Source organism: Oncorhynchus nerka, linkage group LG15 (genome assembly GCF_034236695.1).
Source record: "Oncorhynchus nerka isolate Pitt River linkage group LG15, Oner_Uvic_2.0, whole genome shotgun sequence".
NCBI lineage: Eukaryota > Metazoa > Chordata > Actinopteri > Salmoniformes > Salmonidae > Oncorhynchus > Oncorhynchus nerka.
The window spans coordinates 15446945-15456307 of NC_088410.1; the positions used below are offsets into that span (position 1 = coordinate 15446945).

The 9363-nt window shown below is 52.9% G+C and overlaps 1 protein-coding gene across 2 annotated transcripts in view; it reads right to left on the reverse strand.

Moving 5' to 3' along the window:
* Window positions 1-8636, reverse strand: part of dcaf15 (DDB1 and CUL4 associated factor 15) — a 48965-nt gene extending 40329 nt beyond the window's left edge. For both annotated transcript variants that reach the window (XM_065001091.1, XM_065001090.1), the window contains exons 1-3: window positions 8502-8636; window positions 7575-7672; window positions 3884-4022 (exon numbers count right to left, since the gene is read on the reverse strand). In XM_065001091.1, the coding sequence (XP_064857163.1) occupies window positions 3884-4022; window positions 7575-7672; window positions 8502-8594 (330 nt within the window). In that variant the 5' untranslated portion in view covers window positions 8595-8636. The remainder of the gene's footprint in view (window positions 1-3883; window positions 4023-7574; window positions 7673-8501) is intronic.
* Between the last annotated feature and the right edge of the window lie 727 nt (window positions 8637-9363).

Here is a 9363-nt window from a genome sequence, read left to right on the forward strand (position 1 = left end):
GGTGGAGAGAGAGAGGAGGTGGATGGAGAGAGAGAGGAGGTGGATGGAGAGAGAGAGGAGGTGGGTGGAGAGAGGGAGGTGGGTGGAGAGAGGGGAGGTGGGTGGAGAGAGGAGGTGGAGGAGAGGAGGTGGATGGAGAGAGAGGAGGTGGATGGAGAGAGGGAGGTGGGTGGAGAGAGGGGAGGTGGGTGGAGAGAGGGGAGGTGGGTGGAGAGAGGGGAGGTGGGTGGAGAGAGAGGAGGTGGGTGGAGAGAGAGGAGGTGGGTGGAGAGAGAGGAGGTGGGTGGAGAGAGAGGAGGTGGGTGGAGAGAGAGGAGGTGGGTGGAGAGAGAGGAAGTGGGTGGAGAGAGAGGAGGTGGGTGGAGAGGAGGTGGATAGAGAGGAGGTGGAGAGAGAGGAGGGGGATGGAGAGAGAAGAGGGGGATGGAGAGAGAGGAGGGGGATGGAGAGAGAGGAGGGGGATGGAGAGAGAGGAGGGGGATGGAGAGAGAGGAGGGGATGGAGAGAGAGGAGGGGGATGGAGAGAGAGGAGGGGGATGGAGAGAGAGGAGGGGATGGAGAGAGAGGAGGGGGATGGAGAGAGGGAGGGGGATGGAGGAGGGGGATGGAGAGAGAGGAGGGGGATGGAGGAGGGGGATGGAGAGAGAGGAGGGGGATGGAGGAGGGGGATGGAGAGAGAGGAGGGGGATGGAGGAGGGGGATGGAGAGAGAGGAGGGGGATGGAGAGGAGGGGATGGAGAGAGAGGAGGGGATGGAGAGGAGGTGGAGAGAGAGGAGGGGGATGGAGAGAGAGGAGGGGGATGGAGAGAGAGGAGGGGGATGGAGAGAGAGGAGGGGGATGGAGAGAGAGGAGGGGGATGGAGAGAGAGGAGGGGGATGGAGAGAGAGGAGGGGGATGGAGAGAGAGGAGGGGGATGGAGAGAGAGGAGGGGGATGGAGAGAGAGGAGGGGGATGGAGAGAGAGGAGGGGGATGGAGAGAGAGGAGGGGGATGGAGAGAGAGGAGGGGGATGGAGAGAGAGGAAGTGGGTGGGTGAGAGAGGAGGTGGGGTGGAGAGAGAGGAGGGGGATGGAGAGAGAGGAAGTGGGTGGAGAGAGAGGAGGTGGGTGGAGAGAGAGGAGGTGGGTGGAGAGAGAGGAGGGGGATAGAGAGGAGGTGGGTGGAGAGAGAGGAGGGGGATGGAGAGGAGGTGGGTGGAGAGAGAGGAGGTGGGTGGAGAGAGAGGAGGTGGGTGGAGAGAGAGGAGGTGGGTGGAGAGAGAGGAAGTGGGTGGAGAGAGAGGAGGTGGGTGGAGAGAGAGGAGGTGGGTGGAGAGAGAGGAGGTGGGTGGAGAGAGAGGCGGGGGATAGAGAGGAGGTGGGTGGAGAGAGAGGAGGTGGGTGGAGAGAGAGGAGGGGGGTGGAGAGAGAGGAGGTGGGTGGAGAGAGAGGAGGTGGGTGGAGAGAGAGGGGGATAGAGAGGGGGTGGGTGGAGAGAGAGGAGGTGGGTGGAGAGAGAGGAGGTGGGTGGAGAGAGAGGAGGATAGAGAGGAGGTGGGTGGAGAGAGAGGAGGTGGGTGGAGAGAGAGGAGGTGGGTGGAGAGAGAGGAGGTGGGTGGAGAGAGAGGAGGTGGGTGGAGAGAGAGGAGGAGGAGAGAGAGGAGGTGGGTGGAGAGAGAGGAGGTGGGTGGAGAGAGAGGAGGGGGATAGAGAGGAGGTGGGTGGAGAGAGAGGAGGTGGGTGGAGAGAGAGGAGGGGGATAGAGAGGAGGTGGGTGGAGAGAGAGGAGGGTGGGTGGAGAGAGAGGAGGGGGTGGAGAGAGAGGAGGTGGGTGGAGAGAGAGGAGGTGGGTGGAGAGAGAGGAGGTGGGTGGAGAGAGAGGAGGTGGGTGGAGAGAGAGGAGGTGGGTGGAGAGAGAGGAGGGGGAGAGAGAGGAGGTGGGGTGGAGAGAGAGGTGGGGGAGAGAGAGGAGGGGGATAGAGAGGAGGTGGGTGGAGAGAGAGGAGGTGGGTGGAGAGAGAGGGGGAGGGGGATAGAGAGGAGGTGGGTGGAGAGAGAGGGAGGTGGGTGGAGAGAGAGGAGGTGGGTGGAGAGAGAGGAGGTGGGTGGAGAGAGAGGAGGTGGGTGGAGAGAGAGGAGGGGGTGGAGAGGAGGTGGGTGGAGAGAGAGAGGGGGATGGAGAGAGAGGAGGTGGGTGGAGAGAGAGGGGGGATGGAGAGAGAGGAGGTGGGTGGAGAGGAGGGGGATGGAGAGAGAGGAGGTGGGTGGAGAGAGGGGGGGATGGAGAGAGAGGAGGTGGGTGGAGAGGAGGGGGATGGAGAGAGAGGAGGTGGGTGGAGAGGAGGGGATGGAGAGAGAGGAGGGGGAGAGAGAGGAGGTGGATGGAGAGAGAGGAGGGGGATGGAGAGAGAGGAGGGGGATGGAGAGAGAGGAGGGGGATGGAGAGAGAGGAGGGGGGAGAGAGGAGGGGGATGGAGAGAGAGGAGGTGGATGGAGAGAGAGGAGGGGGATGGAGAGAGGGAGGGGATGGAGAGAGAGGAGGGGGAGAGAGAGGAGGTGGGTGGAGAGAGAGAGGAGGTGGATGGAGAGAGAGGAGGGGGAGAGAGAGGAGGTGGGTGGAGAGAGAGGAGGTGGGTGGAGAGAGAGGAGGTGGATGGAGAGAGAGGAGGGGGGAGAGAGAGAGGGTGGGTGGAGAGAGAGGAGGGGGAGAGAGAGGAGGGGGAGAGAGAGGAGGGGGAGAGAGAGAGGAGGGGGATGGAGAGAGAGGAGGTGGGAGAGAGAGGTGGGTGGAGAGAGAGGAGGTGGGTGGAGAGAGAGGAGGGGGAGAGAGAGGAGAAGGGTGGAGAGAGAGGAGGTGGGTGGAGAGAGAGGAGGTGGATGGAGAGAGAGGAGGGGGTGGGAGAGAGAGGAGGTGGGTGGAGAGAGAGGAGGGGGAGAGAGAGGAGGGGGAGGAGAGAGGAGGGGGATGGAGAGAGAGGAGGGGGATGGAGAGAGAGGGGGAGAGAGAGGAGGGGGATGGAGAGAGAGGAGGTGGATGGAGAGAGAGGAGGGGATGGAGAGAGAGGAGGGGATGGAGAGAGAGGAGGGGGAGAGAGGGGGGGAGAGAGAGGAGGGGGAGAGAGAGAGGAGGGGATGGAGAGAGGGAGGGGATGGAGAGAGAGGAGGGGAGAGGAGGGGGGATGGAGAGAGGAGGTGGATGGAGAGAGAGGAGGGGGATGGAGAGAGAGGAGGGGGAGAGAGAGGAGGTGGGTGGAGAGAGAGGAGGTGGATGGAGAGAGAGGAGGGGGAGAGAGAGGAGGTGGGTGGAGAGAGAGGAGGTGGGTGGAGAGAGAGGAGGTGGATGGAGAGAGAGGAGGGGGAGAGAGAGGAGGTGGGTGGAGAGAGAGGAGGGGGAGAGAGAGGAGGGGGAGAGAGAGGAGGGGGAGAGAGAGGAGGGGGAGAGAGAGGAGGGGGATGGAGAGAGAGGAGGGGAGAGAGGAGGTGGATGGAGAGAGAGGGGGATGGAGAGAGAGGAGGGGGGGATGAGAGAGGAGGGGAGAGAGAGAGGAGGGGGGATGGAGAGAGAGGGGGTGGAGAGGAGAGGAGGGGGGGGATGGAGAGAGAGGAGGGGGATGGAGAGAGAGGAGGGGGATGGAGAGAGAGGAGAGATGATAAGTTTAAAAAAGGGCACAATGGGACAACAGAATGCTGAAAGAGGGATGAAATCATCTCCATCTTCTCACCATTGTAGCTGGTGTAACTGTTGACAGGCCAATCAGCAACACATCATCCACCTCATTACTGCTATAAGGACTGGAGACCACTTCCAGTCAGTCCATGTACTGTAGTAGGTCTGCTCTACAGGCCCACATCCCTTCAGGCCACACGGACGGCACTGGAGATGGTTCCCAGTCGGTCCAACCTACCTGTTTGAGTCTGCTGTGTAGGTTGAACTCCCACCAGTAGAGGTGATAGGTGTAGAAGGAGAAGTCATCGTCCTCTCCACAGTCACTGGTGTAGGACAGCACGTAACGACCACACTTAGTGAACCCCAGGAAGATGTGTCTGGAACAAGAGAGAGGGAGGGGTGTGAGAGAGGGAGGGGTGTGAGAGAGAGAGGGGTGTGAGAGAGGGAGGGGTGTGAGAGAGAGAGAGGGAGGGGTGTGAGAGAGGGTGGGGTGTGAGAGAGGGAGGGGTGTGAGAGAGGAGGGGTGTGAGAGAGAGGGGTGTGAGAGAGAGAGGGGTGTGAGAGAGAGAGGGTGGGGTGTGAGAGAGAGAGGGGTGATGAGAGAGAGAGGGGTGTGAGAGAGGGAGGGGTGTGTGAGAGAGAGGGGTGAGAGAGAGAGAGGGAGGGGTGTGAGAGAGGGTGGGGTGTGAGAGAGGGTGGGGTGTGAGAGAGGGAGGAGTGTGAGAGAGGGAGGGGTGTGAGAGAGGGAGGGGTGTGAGAGAGAGAGGGGTGTGAGAGAGGGGACACAAGGTGTGTGTGGAGATGATTTAATTGACTAGTTTAGTTGGCTCAATGTTGCTCAACATTTCTCTGGTTCGCTAACGGAGAATTCCATCCAGATGGCAAGATACTTAACAATGCTAACAATACTTGTTCCACCACACTTTTTCCCTCGCCTCAAACTTTACAAATGACAGTTGTTTTTTCGGTTACAGTTCATGAAGTACGCTTCACCTTCTCACCTAATGTTACCTCTTCACCCCCGTCTCCGTGGTCAGGCTTCTCACCTAACGTTACCTCTTCACCCCCGTCTCCGTGGTCAGGCTTCTCACCTAACGTTACCTCTTCACCCCCGTCTCCGTGGTCAGGCTTCTCACCTAACCACCCCCGTCTCCGTGGTCAGGCTTCTCCCCTAACCACCCCCGTCTCCGTGGTCAGGCTTCTCACCTAATGTTACCTCTTCACCCCCGTCTCCGTGGTCACGCTTCTCACCTAACCACCCCCGTCTCCGTGGTCAGGCTTCTCACCTAACCACCCCCGTCTCCGTGGTCAGGCTTCTCCCCTAACCACCCCCGTCTCCGTGGTCAGGCTTCTCACCTAATGTTACCTCTTCACCCCCCGTGTCTCCGTGGTCACGCTTCTCACCTTACCACCCCCGTCTCCGTGGTCAGGCTTCTCCCCCGTCTCCGTGGTCAGTTACCCCCTCTTCACCCCGTCTCCGTGGTCAGGCTTCTCACCTAACCACCCCCGTCTCCGTGGTCAGGCTTCTCCCCTAACCACCCCCGTCTCCGTGGTCAGGCTTCTCCCCTAACCACCCCAGTCTCCGTGGTCAGGCTTCTCCCCTAACCACCCCAGTCTCCGTGGTCAGGCTTCTCACCTAACCACCCCCGTCTCCGTGGTCAGGCTTCTCACCTAATGTTACCTCTTCACCCCCGTCTCCGTGGTCAGGCTTCTCACCTAACGTTACCTCTTCGTTATCGTTCAGGGGACGCGCTGCTGTAAGTTAACTGGCAAACTGCCATTGCACTCTCCACTCTCCCCAGAGCGCCCGCTGATGCTGTAACTAGCAAATTGGTTGTCTCTTCTCACTTCGGTTGCAGCATTCTGTTACGTCAAGCCTTGGATTCAGCCAGTAATGATCGCAAACTGGCTCTAACCAGAATAGAAAGAGGAGTGGGAGGCCCCGGTGCACAACTGAGCAAGAGGACAAGTACATTAGAGTGTCTAGTTTGAGAAACAGACGCCTCACAAGTCCTCAACTGGCAGCTTCATTAAATAGTACCCGCAAAACACCAGTCTCAACGTCAACAGTGAAGAGGAGACTCCGGGATGCTGGCCTTCAGAAATGTATAAGTGACCCCAAACTTTTGAACTGTAGTGTATATACATACACACACAGTAACAGTCAAAGGTTTGAACTGTAGTGTATATACATACACACACAGTAACACACACAGTAACAGTCAAAGGTTTGAACTGTAGTGTATATACATACACACACAGTAACAGTCAAAGGTTTGAACTGTAGTGTATATACATATACACACACAGTAACAGTCAAAGGTTTGAACTGTAGTGTATATACATATACACACACAGTAACAGTCAAAGGTTTGAACTGTAGTGTATGTACATACACACACAGTAACAGTCAAACGGTTTGGACACCTACTCATTCCAGGGTTTTTCTTTATTTTATTGTGGAATTATAGTGAAGACATCAAAACTATGCAATAACACATATGGAATCATGTAGTAACCCCCCAAAAAGTGATCAACAAATCAAAACATATTTGAGATTTTTCAAAGTAGCCACCCTTTGCCTTGGTGACAGCTTTGCACACGTGGCATTCTCTCAACCAGCTTCAATTAACAGGTGTGCCTTGTTAAGTTACTTTGTGGAATTTCTTTCCTTCTTAAAGTGTTTGATCCAATCAGTTGTGTTGTGACAAGGTAGGGGTGACATACAGAAGATAACCCTATTTGGGAAAGAACAAGTCCATATTTTAGCAAGAACAGCTCAAATAAGCAAAGACAAATGAAAATCCATCATTCCTTTAAGACATGAAGGTCAGTCAATCTGGAAAATGTCAAGAACTTTTAAAGTTTCTTCATGTGCAGTCGCAAAACCATGAAGCACTATGATGAAACTGGCTCTCATGAGGACCGCCACAGGAAAGGAAGGACTCGAGTTACCTCTGTTGCAGAGAATAAGTTAAATTGAGTTAACAGCCTCAGAAATTGCAGCCCAAATATATGCTTCACAGAGTTCAAGTAACAGACATCTCAACTGTTCAGAGGAGACTGTGAATCAAGCCTTCATTGTTGAATAGCTGCAATGAATTGCTTGGGCCAAGAAACACGAGTAATGGACATCTGACCGGTGGAAAACTTGTCCTTTGGTCTGATGAGTCCAAATTTGAGATTTTTGGTTACAGCCGCTGTGTCTTTGTAACACGCAGAGTAGGTGAACGGATAATCTCCATATGTGTGGTTCCCACGGTGGAACAGAGGTGGTGTTGTGATGGTGCTTTGCTGGTGATTTATTTAGAATTCAAGGCACACTGAACTAGCAGGGCTACCACAGCATTCTGCAGAGATATGCCATGCCATCTGGTTTGCACTTAGTGGGACTATCATTTGTTTTTCAATACAACAATGACCCAAAACACACCTTTAAGATGTGTTAGGGCTATTAGACCAAGAAGGAAAGTGATGGCGTGCTGCATCAGATGGCCTGGCCTCCTCAATCACCCAACCTCAACCCAATTGAGATGGTTTGGGATGAGTTGGATGGCAGAGCGAAGGAAAAGCATCCAACAAGTGCTCAGATTATGTGGGAACTCCTTCGAGACAGTTGCTAGTTGAGAGAATGCCAAGAGTGTGCAAAGCTGTCACCAAGCAAAGGGTGGCTACTTTGAAGAATCTCAAATATTCGTTTTTTTAGTTACTATATGATTCCATGTGTTATTTCATAGTTTTGATGTCTTCACTATTATTATACAATGTAGAAAACAGTACAAATAAAAACCAAACTTTTGACTGGTACTGTATATAAAACACACACAGTACCTGTGTAAGGTTAGGACACACCTACTCACTCAAGTTTATTGTTGTCATTTTCACCATTTTCTACATTGTAGAAAGACATACTCTTTCAAAACACTCACCCTGCTCTGAGGAACTCCTCGCTGACTATGTTCTTCAGGGGAACACAGACGCGCGGTGGTAGTTTCCTGAACAAGCGCTGAGAATACTGGCCAGACAACTATAGGAGAGAGGACGTGGAAAGTTAGTGTTAAGTGGTCAACGTACAGCTTGTTAGTCTAGGGGGTCTTGCGTATAACCATCTCAGAGTGGTCGAGCGGATTTAGAATCCGTTTTGCCTTTCAGATTATGGGTAAAATGACTCTGACAGGAGGGACCTCAGATCAGCACCTACCCTGAGATGCTGGATACGTACAGCACTCGGATGAGGCTTGGTAAGAGTCCAGGAAACGAGTCTTAACCACTCTACCTACACACACACACACAGCAGCGTTCTGTCACCCAGGTCTCTAGGGTCAACATTAACACCTGATTTAACTCGCTGATCAGCATCACATTTAACGTTAGCTGAAACAGAAGGCCAGCAGTCCCCAAGACCATAATTGAAAAACATTGCAACACAGAGGAATCATGCCGTGCAGTGATCTGAAATAGCTAGCGGCGACTACAAATGCAAAACTAGTAAATTGGCGCGTTAGTTTGCGTTAGTGAATGCGAAATAAACAGTTAACGTACGCTAGCTGGCTTACTGCTCGGTTCAACAAACGTTAGCTAGCTAAGTGGCTTGGGATAGACGGTTAACTTGCTAGCAACATTTCCTCACACAATATAGCAACCAGCCTGTTAACTTAGTTATCATAGATTGTAGCTAGGTTTTGGCCAAAGGTGGCTTGTTAACGAGTCAGCCTGCTAGCTAACGTTGGTGCTTAAAAACGCGTTAACTAGCTAGCATCCGCAGGGTCTGGCACTATCGAGACATTGACCCTGCGACTTCACATTCTTCGTCAAAGTCATGCTTGTGCCATTCTCTTGTCTAGTTTGTTGCATACCTTTCCACGGTTCAGAAGCTTGACGACATGTTCTTTGTGTTTTCTCTGCGTTTGTTTGTTACCGTCCTTTTCTGATTTCGAGCTGGGCGCCATTTTCCGCCGTTGTGTTCACTAAGCCCCGCCTACCTTCCGACCCATGGCCTTCCCATTGGTTCTCGATTACGGTGGGAGAAGTCCGATTGGCATACATGAACGTAAGTCAAAAACGAAAACAAATCTCCCAGCATGTGATTGGTTATAGGGTGAACAATATGATTGTTTTTGTCACAAATTAAGTTTGTAGTAATAGTTGAAACTATGTGCAACAAAACATTCAATCCACCAAGTATCTCAATACTTATATTTTTTATTGTGAAGTTTTTAAAAACAAGCAGTAAAAAGTAAAAAAAAAAAAAAAAAAACTGCATACAACATATAACACGACTTCTTGGAACACGAGGAAAAATAAAAGGCATCCCATCTGATGATGCAGCAACCTGATCTGAAGTCAGCAAGGGGACGGGGGCCTCGGGGACACAAACTGTGCCAAAACAACCAACATAAGCAGGCACACACTGTAGCAAGCATCCATAGAAACAGGGGCTTGTACACACAGTCAGTCGCACAGGCACACACAAACCCAGGCCCACCCTTTAGTTACTGAAAAATATGAACTAAGTAAAATTATAAGTGGGTGGGGGGAGGGAAATGCTGCTACTTCATCAACACAGGGAATGTTTTAACTGAACTAGACGTTAATTAAAAATGAAAATAAAAGCCTAAAAAGCAAAAAAATATCCTTTTGCTTGCAAAAAAACAACTCGTTTTTACAAACTGATGCTGAATATTAGTAATAGTTATACTCCAAAGTACTGCTAGACGA